Source organism: Topomyia yanbarensis, chromosome 1 (genome assembly GCF_030247195.1).
Source record: "Topomyia yanbarensis strain Yona2022 chromosome 1, ASM3024719v1, whole genome shotgun sequence".
NCBI classification, from domain to species: domain Eukaryota; kingdom Metazoa; phylum Arthropoda; class Insecta; order Diptera; family Culicidae; genus Topomyia; species Topomyia yanbarensis.
This window is the reverse complement of record NC_080670.1, coordinates 21,580,852-21,598,865: the sequence shown is the minus strand read 5'-3', so window position 1 is coordinate 21,598,865 and position 18,014 is coordinate 21,580,852. Positions and strand designations below refer to the sequence as shown.

The 18,014-nt window shown below is 37.4% G+C and overlaps 2 protein-coding genes across 10 annotated transcripts in view; one reads left to right on the top strand and one right to left on the bottom strand.

Moving 5' to 3' along the window:
- LOC131677072 (RNA helicase aquarius) overlaps window positions 1–18,014 on the top strand; it is a 323,960-nt gene that overhangs the window by 238,617 nt on the left and 67,329 nt on the right. The gene's annotated exons all lie outside the window — the stretch shown is intronic.
- Window positions 1–18,014, bottom strand: part of LOC131677076 (probable G-protein coupled receptor Mth-like 11) — a 73,847-nt gene that overhangs the window by 5,929 nt on the left and 49,904 nt on the right. For all 9 annotated transcript variants that reach the window (XM_058956646.1, XM_058956647.1, XM_058956643.1 and 6 more), the window contains exons 2-4: window positions 7,342–7,884; window positions 6,916–7,214; window positions 202–280 (exon numbers count right to left, since the gene is read on the bottom strand). In XM_058956646.1, the coding sequence (XP_058812629.1) occupies window positions 202–280; window positions 6,916–7,214; window positions 7,342–7,658 (695 nt within the window). In that variant the 5' untranslated portion in view covers window positions 7,659–7,884. The remainder of the gene's footprint in view (window positions 1–201; window positions 281–6,915; window positions 7,215–7,341; window positions 7,885–18,014) is intronic.

Here is an 18,014-nt window from a genome sequence, read left to right as displayed (position 1 = left end):
TGCTGGTTTTGCATGATAGTGGGCATACAAGTCCAATGCAGCGACCAGCCTTCGAATGATGGATATCTTACGTCAGTCTGCGGTTTTGCCTGTTCGGGGTCCAGCCATTCACGGTGACCGTGGCTTTTACTGGTTCTGCTGGTTTGATGGGTCATCAATTTTTTACGAATCAATTGCGCACGGAGACACTTTATTACTCACACTGTCAACTTCCACACGTTGGCCATTACGACGTTCAGCCAGGCAAAGTAGCTGATCAGGAAGAAGTACATCAGGAACGCTGAAATGAATGAAAAGCGGCAGAATTAATCAATACGCGTAATCTAACTAATAGCTTGTTTTTGTGTCAAGAAGTCTCCACAAGAGGTTGTTATGTATCCATCCCAAAAACTGAGTTCCAAGATAAATCGAAAATACATGTTAAATAAGGTTTCAAATTCTGTAATTAAGGCGCTTACTCCAACTGACCGTTGCGTTCCATCCCTCGCGATCGGCACTTCCATTTTCCCGTTTTAATTCAACATAATGTCTTTTCTAATTTGATGGCATCCATTCTACGTCGGTAACGGTGCAGTGTCCGTTTCCGAATTACTATTCCGTCTCTGAACACAACCTCTCTCCCACAACATAGGCGCGACATGGCGGCACTGTGGCTATCAAGGCGACACCAGCGCACACGTGTAGCTACATAACACATTAGCGACTTCGGTAGTATATCCCTTGCGATGCAACCACATCTTCCGGCTGCAATGAAAAAGCTTGCCAACGTTCAATGTGTTTTTCGTCGCGTGCGCCATCCGTCTAGGCTTCATGATGAACGCAGCCACCGGTTAGAGTTAGGGTGCCTCTTTATATGTAAATTTACTTGATTGTAAATATTACAGTTTAAATTGAAATTGTGTATGGATTTTGTTTTTGAAATATCGCTTGCCCGATCGGATCGTTAAGAATTCCTAATGCATACTAGTAGCTAATTTAGCAACTGAATATTTTTAAAGCTAAGTCCCTACCTTTTTGAATATGTTAACGAGATCTGCGTCTGCTATTTTTGTTTAACGTTTTGGTTCTAAAGCTAAGATACATGTACTTTACATTTCCCAATTTTTTATTTCCATTCGAATGATATTACATGTCATATAATTTACAACAATATTCGAATAAAATTACATAAAACAGTGATTCTATCGTATGGGTTACGTGTGTAGATCAAGTAATCAATAAAATACGTTAAATAGTGGAAAGTATTGAATTGAAACTTATTCAATGTAGCTAAAAATTGAATTATATGAGCCACCCTCCCATCGGTAGGTATAATGCCCAAAAATTCCCGAAACTTTTGCAATAACATTTTTGGCAATGAAACGGCGACGGCTTCCGATATTATGCTGTGGATGTCGTTTCCCCCACTATCGTCTAATTTTGGATATTGATTTCGTGTCATGGTTGAAGATGATTCACTTTTTTATTTTGGAAAATCAGTATGGTAGTATAATAGTTGAATTATAATAACGAATTATATCCGAAGCATTCTACTGCTATAGGAATGGGCGATGTCGATGTGATTTTTTTCAAAATCGACTTTTCAGTTTGAAAAATCGATTTTTAGCATTCGATCTTTTCGGTGCAATATTTGACAACATCGATTTGCTGGATTCAGTAAGGGACCATCCGTAAATGACGCATCATTATATGGGAGAGAGGGGAGTTTTGTATTTTGTGATGATGTGTGTCGACAGGGGGGTAGGGGGTCATGTCATGCTACGTAGCTTTTTTAAAGGGGAATAGGGGTCGACCTGACAATCTTACCCGTTTCATCTAACATCGTTTTTTTATTTTTACGTGGACAAGGGGGGAGGGTTACCATCAAGCTACGTAATTACCCGGGGGTATTTAGAGGTTTGTGACAAACTGCTACGATGGGGGGGGGGGGGGGGGTGTTAAAAATCACTCAAAAAATGGTACGTCATTTATGGATGGTCCCTAAAATCTATTTGGTGAAATCGATTTTTCTTTCAAAATTCCCATTGAGAAATGTAGCAAAATCGATTTTATTTTTCAAAACGCCTATCACTATGCAGCTATCGTACGTGAGTATACCGGATTCTGCTCACGACTTTAGACTTTTCTAACGCTCCTGTACGTGTACTACACGTCACATTAGTGTTCGTGAGACCAGTGAGCTCAATGAAAGCTCATAATGAGTTAGTTAGGACTCTCCACGAGTGGTTCTGAGTACAGAAACTTTATACACAGACTAGCGAGGTGTCAAAAATTGCAGCCAAACGGACTGTCAAAAAGTGTAGCCAAACGAGCATGAGGGTTTTGAGAGAGAAAGTACAAGAGGAAGCCCATGCAAAGCTTATTAAGATTTCTGACAGCTCATTTGCAACCACAGATGCAAAGTCAAACCAATGGAGTTTGGCTTGTTTGCCTCACGAAGTACCTAGCCTCAACCGGTTTTTGCAGTGCAATTTTTCTTTGTTTTTCTCACGAAATAATTCGGCACCGTTTCTTTTTTAACGGGAGTAGAAAGGTCAATTGACCATTGTATGAAATGCCTTAACCTCACAAATTTGACAAGTGCTGGTCCTTTTGGTTACAGTTTGGACAAATTTGAATTCAATTAAAATAAGCTTAGTGCTAATAATCAATTCCCAAGAAATTTTACCACAAAACTACTTACCGATTCAGAGAACACTAGAAGTAATTGATAAACAATTAATAATAGTTCACTTATTAGATCTTTCATATACATTTCCCCACAATAATTGTAAGGTGTTCTAGAGTACATCTATACTTCCAAAAACATGATTCCCAATATATTTCAAATGTTTCCCAATATATTATTTTGAGAATATGAATAATCTCCAAGTTCAAAATTTAATCAACAGGACCACCACCTGTCACATTTAATGCATGACGTCACTGTGCAGTGACCAATGGGAGCTTCCGTGATGCCAGTTTACATTCATGGTTGCTAGTTTTACTGTTTTTCTCTCTGCAAGCCTGTTATATAAAGTGTATGTAGGGTTTGTATGCCTATAATGGACCCTTTGCGTATAATGGACCCCCTGACGCTTTTTTGTCAATTATTCCTCATTAATAACTGTTTTTAACGTATGCTCTTGGTTACAGGACAGCTTTCAAACTGAGATAGAAATTAGAATGTGTTTTTTCACCATAATTCAATACAAAATTGATATTTGCACTCAATTTCAATCCAGTGCAGCATGACACAGGGCTTGTAAGTAGTTGTTTTACTATTATAAAAAGAATACTTCGCTCTGATGTAAATAAACTACGTATGAAAAAGATATGTTTTTACTAGTTAATACCTAACACTAACACAGTCGTTTGCGATGTAGATCTAACAAACTAAGATAATTTAAAATTTATATTGAAATTCTGGGGGTCCATTATGGGAACAAGTGAAACTAGGTATTTGCGCATTATAAACCCCTGATACATTAATATAACTGGAAACTTGTAATAGCAACTAATAGAATTAAAAAGAGTTATCAACATTCTGAGGATTCAGTATAAGATTGATTGAAACCATCATATTGAAAATTTTGCAGCTGCTCAGTATTGGATCAAAAAAATTTGTGGTACCTACACCAATCAATAGACAAAAACTAATAACAGTAGGTACAAATACATGAAGGCTGCCATGAAAAAATTCATTCGAGCGACTAGAACCAATTTCTGTCAAAAAAAAGCGTGCAGACAATTTAATGTATCACGCTCTACTCTGAAGTATCGCGGAGTATATTCTGGGGTTATACTTTAGCAAGTTCGTCGTGCACAGAGTTTGCAGAATGATTGCAATTTATTCACTAATATCCTTCTATTGAAAAGTAAAAGAATAAATATATTGATTTAGAAGAAAAGGTGGTGCTAAAATTTGATTATACGGAACACTAAAATAAATACCATAAAATGTAGCATTGATTACTGTTTCGAATAACTTTCTTGAAATCAACGAGCTGTAATTAATTTCATTTTTAAAGTAAGATAATATAGTTCGAAATTTTGTATATATTGCATATATCCAGCCAATTTCATGTCCATTATTGTTACGTCCCAAAATAAAACAAAACTAAAGATACAAAATACTTTTATCGAACTTTTTCAGGAAAATAGTAGAAATTAAATAGTTGGGGATTAAATCATGTAAATCATGGACCCTGTCAGCTACAAATACTTAAGGTTTCTTCAAAACGCTTCAGATATACATGAATGTACAAGTAATTGTATGAACTGATCAAAATGATGCAAGAAGTTGTGTCGTTTTTGATTTGTATTTGGTATCTTAAAATATTATTAAATGACAAAATATTCCTTGTCTTTAAACACTGAACATATTTAGAGCCGATTTGTTAATATTGCAAATGCTATACTCCACTGTATTGTTGATGGATTATCCTAATTCGATCACCAATCAATTCAGACAACTGCCAATTACAATTTTCGCAAACTTGTGTAAGACTTTCTACAATGCAGACCTCATCACCTTACTCATAAGCGACATACAAATCACATCGCTGGATATAAAAGTCATGTTCGCCTTTGAAATCAGCATCAGATTAATGAAAAATTTAATTCATTACTCAAACGTTTCGAGTGCCATTGAAATATTTAATGAAAGGAAAGAATAACAAATTTTTGTTTTTTTCATATTTTATATTTATCTTATAATGCTGTGCTAAAATGACTCTTGATATTACCAGAAAACTGAAAAATACAATTTAATGTATTAATTGTTGGATATGCGTATAATGGACCCGGGTCCATAATGCACATATTCGACCCTGGGTCCATAATAGGAAAACAGGTCCATTATAGGGATATGGATACCAGTTCGAAATATCGAATTTGACTAAAGGAATCAAGTTGAAATGCTTTAAATTTGCATTATAGTGTTTGAAAGACTTGGTATCATCAATTGATATAATATTACATTAAAACTACAACTGGATTTATCCAAATTCTTTGAAATTGTTAGCACCGTCTACTGCGGGGTCCATTACTAGCTCATTAACCCTAGTTCTGAGCACTGTATGAATGTGAAATGTAAAGAGCAAACGTATGCGCAGCCATCTGCGGAAGAAATTACTGCGGATAAGAAATATCGATGTTTCGTTGATATCGGTGTTGAACGTGTTTTCAAGCTATTTGTGATAATCACACGATCGACTTTAGACCGTTGAATTAATCAACTTAGTTCAATGCATTTGCTAAATAGGTTGAGTGAAAATTAAGGTATTTGATTCGAGTTTTCGTTGCACTTACACACGAATATTTCCCCTTTTGCATTCTATTTTTGTTTTGTAATACTGTTTATTAGGAACGAATCAATGGAAATGATACAAATTTATAAACATTCCATTGAATGTAGAACGAGTAATTAGGCTTTCCATGAGTTAGCGGTTAACATTTCGTCTCATTCAATTCAATAAAACCGTTTTGTTTTCAAACTTTACTTTTTTATATCGAGACGTCAAAATTTTAACAACGTTTGCGGTAAGTTTTAGCTAACAAGTTAAGGAGTGCTGACTTGTTTAGCGATTTAAAATCGAATTTGATCACCTATGAATGCAGATTTTCTTATCAGCAGTTTTACCGATTATTCAAAAATGTATAAAACCAATGAAGAGATTTGGTATAGAATTCAACCCGCAAGTTTAAATATGGAAAATTCTCACTATTGTTTAAAAATGCGAGTGTTACTGATGAACGTTTCCTGTCGGAAATACCAAATTGTTTCTTTTTTCCAGACCAGTTTCCTGTAAGTGGTAACTGTAATTTAGTCAGGTAAACAGTTGCGCAATCAGTTAATGATACATTTAAAGAAAATAATGCAAAACTCTGCAAATGATTGGTAAAATTTTTGACAGTCGCTGAATAATAAAAACGCTTTCACAATGCTTAAATATCCGTTAAAATATTTGTTCAGTACAAAACCTAAAAAAATGCTGAGAAACTTGGTGTGCACGATTGGGGCTGCCCAACTTGTCAGATTATAAAAACAAAACCGATTATGTATTACTAGTTTTTATTGGTGTAGAAATAGGCTCTTGAAAAAAATCCGCGATTGCGAGAAAAGCGGCTCTTTTACTGACGAAACAGTTTGGCGTGCCTTTCTTTTAATACAACAAGTACTCGAATGCAAAAACAAATCGAATGTTCAATTTGATACATAATGCTGCGAAACATGTTTGCGAATCAAATAGATCGAAAAACATAAACAATCAAATATTTGTCTAAAACATGTCATGAAGAAGGACGACACCAAATACCGAGCTTAAGTTTGACAAGCAAAATGTATAGTTTAATTGGTGTTTTATGCTCGTATTTTAATATTAAAGGTACCTGATTCTACAAAACATTTTTTGTGAACAGGTAATTTATTTTTATAGGTCACTTTTTTTAAATCAACCTATGCCTACACTGAGCTCGTTATAAACTTATCGATTATGCCATATTTTATGACATGAATTTCATGAATTTCTTTCAGTCACGATAGGTCTGCTTAGCTTGTAGTAAGTACTGGACCTGCGAAACTGCCAACTAAAGTGGTAAAACCTAGTAGCGAAACACAAGTGCTATTATCTGTTTCTAAGCATCAACATTAAATCACACCCAAAATATTACACCTTTTATCGCGCAATACATTAAACCGACGATGAAGTTACAAGCCACTGCTCATGTTTTCTATTATCCCAAACCGCATCGCAACCATGCAAGCGCTCGCCGTTTCCAAGTCCCATTTGTGCCGACAGTCGCGTAATTTGATAAGATCGTAACATTGGGTAGCGTGTAATGCATACATAACGAACGAGCACATCACAACCGTTTGCTGCACCGTGTTTTCGATCGGTTCTCTATCCCCCTCATTGCAATAACATAACTCACCTATCACCGTGCATAGAGAGCTGTAGGTAATGGAGGTCCGCAGCTGCACCACACTCAACAACAGCATAAACATCATTAGACAGATGACGGCAATCGATGTAACCTTGTCCTGGGTCTCCCGCAGGTCCGGGATGAGGAAATAGATGTACAGCGTAACGGCCAGGAAGAACACCGAGATTAGCATCATAATTCCTTTGCTGAAGTAGAACGACAGGCTCGATGCGTACCCGTCGTTGTTGAAGCACACCATGAACGCCGGCTGCGTATCATCCCCATCCAGCAGGGTGGCCGAGCAGTAGCTGTTTCCGGAAAGACCAAGGATAATAACGTAGCTATTAGAGCACACACTGTGATTATGGTTGATATTGGTTTCGAGAAGGGAAATATAATCCCAATAACTAAATATCAAATGCAACTTGAACTTACTCCGCCCAATCGACATCGTAGTTGCCGTCCACCAACGCACCCCGTGAGTCCACGTGCACCTCCACCTCCAGATCCTGATAGATAAAATAATGCTGTGTACAGTTCAGCACCACCTTGTAGGTGGCGTTTGCCGATTGGTTGAAGCAACCGTGAAGCGCCAGAGATAACACGTCTCCATCCTGACAGCAAGACTGTTCCTTCAGCGTCAGTGCAGCCGGAACACTGCCGGCACCGATATCGCCACTAACTATGGCCACTAAAACGCAACCAACTAGCACAACCAGCAGGTTGCTTTCATTGTTAAATTTGTACTTCATGTTTATTCCTAGCTAAACCTCAGTCCATTAAATTCGCGATATTTTTGGCACTGCTTTGTTCACGTCGCGCCGGGAAGCAATTTTCGCGCGCAATGTTATGCAAGCTTCCTCACTGTGAAACTAATTCGCACATGTTCCAGCCGCGTTCAAGTCTTCATGTTCACACTTCTCTAGCACCACTTTTGCCCTTCACCGGCGATCATCACTACTGCTGCTGCTGCTCGGACTATGTTGAGGAAAAAGTTTATTATTAATTCATTATTTATGTGCCTTTTATTGCGTCTGATGGTGTTCGGCCAACTGTTTATACAGCGACGGACCCGGCCGACGGCAATGGTTCAAGAATTGGCGGTCCAACGAAAAAAAAAATTGTGCATGATTTGCGATATGATTTTTTTTATATTTTCTATCTCTTCGGTAGATAACAGTCGGAAGCACCGCTCTCGAAGGCCGTTCTCGATATCATGGACCACAGTAAAGTTTGTTATTATGAAACTGGCGGCGGTTGAATTATACACATAAATTTTCTTGGTTATACCCTTAGGTTATTTCGAAAGTCTAGTCATCGTAAGAATCATTACTTATTCTGGGTTTGGTCTATGGTCAATGGAAGTTCTATATCAACATAAAATCTGCATCATTTTGAAAGAATTATGTGGTTGTATAGTGTGACTTCTACTACACTGGAACCACTATTTACTAACCAAACCGGGGTTTCGTATACTGAATTAGTTCGTAAAAAAGTGTTCGTTATTTGAGATTTAGCTCACAAAAATAAATTCGTTATTTGGGATTTGGTTCATAAAAACAGTTCACCTCACATTCTTATTAAAATTTGCTGGTTGAGCAATACTTTCGATAACCCTAACAATATGGGTGTTTTTGGGACAGCCCTGACGATTAGATGATAAATTTTTGAATTTTTGGCGCCATCTTTAAATCCAAGATAACGACTTCCAGTTGAGCGAAATTCTGTATTTTTGAAATAGTCTTGACAAGTAGATGACGGAAATTGATGAGTGACGTCATTTTGAAGACCAAAAAAGCCAGTTGAGCAAAATTTTCTATAACCTTATCATCACTTATCGCTATATCGATATCTACTCTATTAATTATCCCATTCCAAAAATGCCCATATTGTTGAGGTTATAGTGATTTAATCTAAACCAAAAGTCGCCATCTTTAATTTAACAGTTGCTCAGACATCGATTTCCGTCATCTATTCGCCAACTTTGTACTGAAAATACTCCTATTTTTGTGGTTATAGAGATGTTTTCCAAAGCTGAAGTCGCCGACTTGGATTTCGAAATGGTTTCATGCATCGATTTCCGTCATCTACTCCTCAACTATATTCCGAAAATATCCATATTGTTGAAGTTAAACTGAATTTATTTTAACCGAAGGACACAATCTTGGATTTAAAAATAGCTTCAAATATCATCTACTTCTCAACCCCATTTCGGAAATACTCATTGTTGAGGATGTAAAGGATTTATCTAGAGCGGACGTCACCATCTTAGATTTCCAAATGGATTCAGACATCGATATCCGTCATCTGCTCGTTGAGGTTATAGACGAATTTCGCGCCAACTCGAACAAAGGTTGACAGCACTCTCTCAGATTTTAATGAAACTTTCTGTACATGAAGACTTTGTCACAAAAAGCCACTTTGCATACTTTGTTTTTCCAAAAATGATGTTGGCTGTCTTTTGAAAAGGGTCAAACTTTTTTACCATTTTTTTCAAATTACTATAATCTAAAAATGACAAATTCTACACAAAAATATCGTAAGAGTGGTTTTTACAAAATTAGTCAAATTTTTGAATAAAAATATTGAAAGATTCTTCATCGACCCCTAGACTGAAAAAAATCGATTTTGAAAATTTAAAGTAGATTTACAAAAACCCATCTTTGATTTGGATGAAATTTTGTTCCAAGATAGGTAATTATGTTCCCTAACTATCGTCAAAAATTCAAGTTGGGTACTTTCAAGGAAAAAGTTTTTTGAATACAACTTTTCGTTGTCCAAACTGATTTTTTTCAAAGTATTTTTATCAAAACCAATGAAAGTCATAATCATCTCAGAATCCAATTTCCCAACTGCTAGTTGCCTGATACATGCAGAAAGTGTCAGTAACAAATTTGGTATGTATTCATAACAAACTTAAATGTAAACTTTCAAATGAGCACAATAATTAATTAATACTAATAGGCTTCTACTTTTACATTTTTTTTAAAATAATTAGCACGATGACGAAGTCGATAAATCGACACATAATAACCTCCACTGCGAGCCGTGTCCAACAATCCCGCCATTAAGCAATGTATAATAATGTTTGCAAACACAGCTCACAGCAAAAATCAATTCACATTGACCCGCGAATCGGCCACGCCAGTACGCACAGACCAGTGGTCGTTTGTTTGAGCAAGTGCGGAGTATGAAAAAAAGAACGTCACGCATAACAAAGGCCCATAAACTCTCACGGTCTCCTCGATGCATTACTATCGAGGCGTAATGCAATAACCATCTTAAAACAATTGTCTGTCACAGGTTCTTTAGCACTGATGCACGCAATATGCTTGATGATGTTTGTAATACCGTCAAACCCCTCAACCTAAGGTAGGTCTTTTTTAAAACAAAAAAAAATGAGAATAGCTCAAGAACTGTTCGATATATCAAATTATTCGGTTCAATAAAATGGTGTATTTGGTGGTACCAATTTTGTGAAACTGAAATGTTAAAAAATCTTTTTTTTCGTGAGTTGAGAGTTTCGAGACTGCTACAGCTTCAGTTATGTTCTCGGAAGGGTTCACCGTTAGAATCACACACTACAATTGCAGACGAAACAGACAACGTCACCCACTAAAACATTGTTTAAGGCTAATTGCAGCGGGCCGTAATTCTGAATGTGATATTCATTGTACGGTTCAGATATGTGCGGGCGTAGAGATTTTGCGATCGCGTTTATCATCGCGAAGGGCTCGAGAGCATTTGTATGTTAACGTGTTCAATCGCGTGTACGTTTGTATGTTGCGTGTGCTAACGTGTATGTAACTTCGCGTGTATAAATTCGATTTTATAACCGTGTGCCTTTCCTATATTCGCGTGTGTTCTTGGAGGATCGCGCGCGAACCGTGAATCTGATACTTAATTTTCGGTGTACGGTTTAGAAGTTAGAAGAAAGTAAGATCTTCCACATCACTAGAGTTCCCGGTCATGTCGCCATGGAACGTGTTGTCTAGTGGATATGAGCTTCATTTTTTTAATTGGTCCAACTGAATGTATGGTCCTAAGTTGCTAGAACAGAGGGAAATAACTTCCGGACGTGACCGATTCATGATCGCGCGAACACGGACGTTTGTAGGTTTGCGTTTGAGACCGCGTTGAGATGACAATAAATACCCAATTTTTATTAGTAACAGTTACCTAAGAATATGTTAAATTGTATACAACTTAATATTGTGCTTTACGCACTCAAACTTTTTTTACGAACTTGATTCATAAAAAAGAGTTTGTTATTTCGAATTTAGTTCGTTGAAAAGAGTTACGTAAATCGAGTATTACTTAAAAAAAAAGTTCGTAAATGGAGGTTTCAGTGTAATACTGGAAATAGTTTTAATACGTATTTAACGTATGAGTCCTAATCAGTAGCTCCTAAAATTCCCTCAATTGAAGAATAATCAAAACGAAACTGAAAAAGAGTCGAAAATGGAAAGGCTGTTAAATGTTTCTATGGCTAAATACTGTACAAGTGAAGCTAAAGTGGTTGACCAGAAGGATATGCAAAAGTTGATGGCACGGTTTCAAGCTTACAGTTCAAATTTTCATTCCATTTGGAATTAAAATAACAAAACCCATAATGCAATTTTAATTCCACTCGAATTTTCCCTTTCAACTGCAATAAATACATAACAGTACCGTTTTATTCTAACTAAACAGGTACTGTTTATTGAAAGCGTACCAATCCTAAATTGGCTGGACTTTATTTTCCCAATCCAACTCCTAACAACTATCAACATCGAGTACAACAGGTAACGAATGAATTTTTCATATTGAATGAATATCCAATATCCATATTAATTCACGTATGCAATACAAAAATACAGTGTTCAAGGGGGATTAGGTAATTGGGAACCCAGATGTTTATTATTAATTTCAGTAGTTTTTTTTCTAAAAGCAAAACTAGTAGAAACAATATCTATTGTTTTTAGTATAACATCAAAAACGTAAGGTTATTTTGTAAAAGCGTCGACATGGCGCAACTACTGCGAAGCTCACCCCCGATACGGCCATCACACATGCTGCTCAAACTAGCGCAACAAATTTTTCCCGGACGCTGCGACAAAATCACTTCAGTCTGCCCTGGAGGAGAGCTTCGTCTCTGTATGAATGAGTAACCGCCCGCGCCCCTAGCAGGAAAGAGGGATAAAGAAAAGGAACAACCCGCCAGAGTGCTGTGTAATGGAAGAACGCAAAAATTGCCGTTCGAGACTCTATTGGGATTTTCGATTGATTGACACCGGTGTAGTGGATTGCACTGGTTTTGCACTTTCTAGCAGAAGTGTCAATGGAACAAACCCAGTTTTCTGCACTTCTGCTAGAAAGTGCAAAAAACGGTGCCGTTTCAGTGCACTCCACTACACCGGTGTCAATCAATCGAAAACCCCATATACAAACACGTTTGCCGTTTTGGACGAGGCTGTGCGGTGCATGGGGTTTCTTTTGTTAGTATTGCGATCGACTGAAGCTGGCTGATATGTGCATCGCTAGAGTAGTACGACCGCCATTGACCGGTTCGGTTTGGACAGCGACGTTAGGGCATCTTTTTTATTTACGTATTAACTACGTAATTTTGTAGTTACGTTTTTTTTGGATAGTTCGGTCATATTCGATATTCCTTTGTTTGATTTTGTTCCGAACTATTTCTTTAGTGGTTCGTAATAAGAGCATATGTAAGATCGATGTTTTAAACCATTCAAAAACTCCTCTTCATCTTGAGGTGGCGATGGGCTAATAGTTGCCCAGATAAAATGCAACCTATGCCATCCAGCGTTGTATTAGGGATGCCAAGGATTTTTAGTTTCAATCTTGCACTGAAAGTATGGTTTGAAAAAATCTGGCATATGATATCTTACAATAATACTACTTTCTTAGTAACATGATACTAACTGTATTCTCCTAAATAGCTAGAATGAACTTTGTCGAGATACTCGCTGAATTCGGAAAACAGGTGCCTTCCATTCGCGTCTCTGAAGGCATAATGGTGATACTAATTTCAAATGTTAAAAATTCTGCCGGTTATTTGCGGAAGCGAGACCTCCGTTTCATTTATATGCCACATAAATTCAGTCCAAACATCCAGCATCTGAAGTTTCAGAATCAACCTCGGTATTTGTAGCTCGTATTGTTATCCAGATCTCTTCTATATCATTTTGAATTATGAGGTATCATATCAGATTTTGGGACAATTTATTGAACTTGTTGGTCCTAAAATAACTGCCGTAGTTAAGGAATTTAACAACCCATCCCATTACGATGTCAATATCTAAAACCAAAATTTTAGCTTAAGCGAAAACTAAAATTGTTTCGAACGCCCCGCACCGCGACGAAGTCGCATCAGTTTGGTCTGGAGGAGAGCAAAGCCTTTGTATGAATGAGTTAGCCGCCACTAGTAGGAAAAGAGATAAACAGAAAGCACAACCCGGAATAATGCAATAGGGGAACCGGGGGCAAGTCCGACACCTTAAGCGCAATAATTTTTCTAAAATTCCACAAAACTCCTAAAATCGCATATTCTGTTTATAATTCTTGTTTAGATGGTTCTTAACAAGATATAATTTTTTCAGCGTTTCAAAAAATTGGATTCATTGAAAATTATTGGTTACCATAAAATAGAGAAAAATGACATTTTAAAAACCGACGCGGGTAAGACCGACACCCCGAAGGGGAAAGAGTAACACCCTTTTTAACTTTATTTTTGTCTAATTTTTTTCATTAAAAATGTGTTCTGTATGTATGATATGGTGTAATTATGTGTATATGAATATATGTGATTCAAATGCTTGCTTTCTGGAGTTTCATCGCGTAGCAAGAGGAAGAGCATTCGAATGCGTGGTGTTATGAATAAATAATGTTTAATGCTTGGTTCATATAATGGTATGGATTTTCTCAAACTTTTCGTGCTTTGTTAGCACTTGTGAAGCTATTCTACAGTGTAAGATCAGCTCCGCAAGCATAGTGTTACTAAGATTCATTCACTTAGCAGTAGCGTGCGCTTCGTAGTAAGCCATCCGATTTATGCTTTGATATTTCGGAACTTTGTTTACCAACAATCAACAAACGGAAAATTGTGGTTCAATATCATTTCAGAATCTTTTATTAGATTGTTCTTTTTCCTTTCGTTTTACAAATATAACTATGAATCACGTAATAATTCATTTATAATTCTATTGATCGGCTTGGGACAATACTGACAAGAAATAAATGCGAAAAACAGAGTTTCCGTGCATTTCAATTATTAACATGACGCAATTATGGTATAATTGAACCCAACAAACATTCCCAGTCATTTGCATCGAATCAAAAATGAACCCAACCATCTAAACACCGTGTCGGTCTTACCCCATCCAAAAACTGTCGGTCTTACCCCAATCGTGCACATTTTTGTTCAATGCTCAATTAACAGTATTGAAATAATCAAATTTATCTTCAACACACACAAATAATGAAATGGAGAGTAGATTTGAATGCGAGATAAAAAACACTGGTGGTTTTAAAGCTTTTGTACTTTTACAACCTTAAAATTAATCAACAAAAAATAACATCCAAATGCGCATCAACTTTGCTTTCGCATGTTTTGTTTATTTTGTTGACGTTTGATGAACCTATATAGCATCGATGTGCCTCGAAATGCTCAAAATAATTGTACTAATAATACCCTGTCATTATTGTATGGTTTAAAGTTTGATATCTGGGAAAAGTCGTGGGCTTACCCACAGTGTCGGGGTTACCACCAGTTCCCCTAATGGCAGTTCGAGACACTACCTACCCAAACACGTTTGCTGTTTTGGAAGAGGCTGTGCGGTGCGGGGTTGTTGCGAATTGCGAACGGCTGATATGGGCATCGATGGAGTAGCACGTCCACCATTGACCGGTTCGGATCGGGCAGCGTCGTCAGATCTTCTAAAATTTATTTACCAGTAAGAAAACCTTTTTTTTATTATATTTTTGGATAGTTCGGTCATATTCGATACTCTGTTGTTTGAAGTTTGTTCCGAGCTACTTCTTTAGTGCTTATCTCAATTAAGAGCATTTGTGGAATCGATGTTTTAATATATTCAAAAACTCGTCTTTTTATTGAGATGGCGATGGAGGTAAAAATTGCCCTAATGAAAAGCGACCTATGTCGTTCAGCGTTGTATTAGGGATGCCAAGTATTTTTAGTTTTAATCTGACACGTTTGAGCAAAAAATGTTACGTTTGAAAATATCTGGCATACAATGATACTACTTTCTTGTCTACAATTGCTAAATAGTTCGAACTAATTTTGTCAAGGTTTTCGCTGAATCTGACAGTTGCCTACCATTACCACCTGTGACATCAAAATAGTGATAACCAATTTCAAATGATAAAAAATTTTCTCTGTAGTTTTCGGAAGCGAGTCCTCAATTTGATTCATATGCCACATAAATTATAAGAGTAGAAGCTGAAATTTCAGAATTAAGAATCTGTTACGGTATTTATGCTCAGAGTAGGAAGGTCCTCGATAAATCAGTGGTCAAGACCCACGGGCCAAGGTTCGAATTCTTGGACCCAAGCTAGGGAACCAATTCAAGATGTGAGAGAGGATTTAATAATTCAGAAATGCAAAATCAATTCCCGAGTCAGATTTGATAATCTCACAAAAGCGCTCAGAACGAAAAATCTATTTAACGAATTACAAGTCGTATAAATTTACCGTATACTCTGATTCAAAACCATTTCCATTTTTTTTTCTGCAAGGTCGAGGAATTTTAGAATGCAGTAGAATGGGCTAAGGGAGAGCGTTGACGGGTTTGGCGGTATTGTAAACAGTCAGTTTTGAAGAACCTCCGACAGACGATTGCATTACGCCTCGATAGTGGTACATCGAGGAGACCGAGAGGGCTTATGGGCTTTTTTAATGTTTTGTGTTTTTTCATGTTCTGTCCCAACCCAAACTAACGATCAACCATTAAAGAACTGTATAAGTAGAAGCCTACTAGTGTTAGTGTGGTAATAACTGTAATTTTAGTAGTAGTGTACAATTGTTATATGCTAGTCGTATTTCTATCTGTGTATGTGTTTGCCTGAATATTTGTGACTGCTGGGTCGGGAATTGAATGCAGAACTGGCGTATATGATGGAATAATGAGTAATTTTTTGCATCGCGTGCAATTTTTTCCTTCCTAGGATTCGTTGGTCACATTTTCCGATGTTCGATTCGAGCATTCGATTCGATTCATTCGGGAAGATCAGAGTGGCAAAATAAACGTACAATGAATCATTCATTCCCGGTTTGACAAAATCCTAATAAAATGCAATTGTTGCTAATAGTTAAACTTAATTTACTAGTATTGAGACGAGTTCAAGTAGTTTGATCGCCTGTTACATGTGTTCTTTTCGTCTACTTCACTAGTCTGCTTTTGTTGTACTTCTATTAGTTTGCTTTTTCATTTCTTATGTATACGAACAAAATATCGGACACATTATACACTTCTACTCACTCTCTATTCGGCATGTTATTTTCCTTTTTTTACTATATCTAAAATTAGATTCATATTACCACTCACTAACACAATCAATTGCATATTCTCTCATATACACTCATAATCTCTCATTCCAAACGTACAAACGCTCGTGGGTTTCGCGATAACACAAACCTGGTCACACACGCGAACATGCAATTGTAATAATCCACACATACTTACGCCCGCGATCTCGCCAAAAGATGCCGGTGATCGTTTTAGCACTTATAAATTTACAAACGCGGTCTGAAGCATTAACCCACACACTTAAAAATATTTACATCGCAAGATGTAACATAAAAGAACAAGTAAAATATGTGTCGCTCACAATTTTCTAGTTTCTTCAGCCGAGTTTTACATCAAAAGAAACACAATTTTTTTTACATGTCAGAACATATAAAATTGTATTATAAAATTGACAAATATGTCGTAATATTGTTTATGTTATATGTAATTTTCAGTTTTTCTAAGCGTGCACCGTTCGCGTGGTCATGAATCGGTCACGTCCGGTAGACTCTACCCTCGATCCTAGCAGCCTAGACTCATTCAAGAACACGCGAAAATATGCGAATGGTCACCCTTTTATAAACTCTAAGTTACATACACGCTAACAGAAGCGACAAACACGTTAACATACAAACGCTTGAGCTTCGTCCGCGCACAACTACACCACGGTGATTAAGTGAACGTTTTTAGAACTAAGAAACATAGAGGGTCTGGCGGTCTTCAGCGCGGACCTCAAGTAAATGTGTTCGAACGATCATGAAGCGGTCACATCCGAAGGTTCCTTACCCTCGGCCGTAGTAGCATGGGTCCTGCCACCAGTTGGACCAATCGTAATAATGACGCTCATATTCACTAGACGTTCCAGGGCGCTATGACTGGGAACTATGGTGATATGGGGGAAAATCATTCTCCACTAGCATCTCAACCAAACACCAAAAATTAAGTAACAGATTCGCGGTCTTCGCGCGATCATTAAACAACCCACGCAAATATGCGAATGATCACACGGTAATAAAATCGAATTCTTGCACGCGAAGCTACACGCTAGCACACACAACAAACACGTTAACATACAAACGCTCGATCTCTTCGCGATCATCCACGCACACTTTCCCCCGCGATCTCGCAAACAGCAAACACTCCTGTCACTAAGTGAACGTTTTAGCACTTATAAATTTACAAACGCGGTCTCAAGAGTAAACCTACAAACGCCCGAGTTAGCGCAATCGTGAATCGGTTACGTCCGGCAGTCCCTAATATCCGCACTAGTAGACTACGTATCCAGTAGACAACACGTTCCATGACGACATGACCGGGAACTTCAGTGATATGGGAGAACTCACTATGTTCTAATCAGGCCCGACGAGAGGGGGGGTCAGGGGGGGCAACTACCCTGGGGCCCGGGTCTGTTTTAGGGGCCCGCATTTTTAACTGAATTAAATTTATTTTAATTTAATTGTTGAAGTTTATTGTTTCTGTTGACACTGCAAATATATTACAATCAACTACGTTCCAATCGTTTTAATGGTTTTATGAAGTACGTCAACGTAACCCGATTAGATTCATTTAACAGTGCAATTGAAC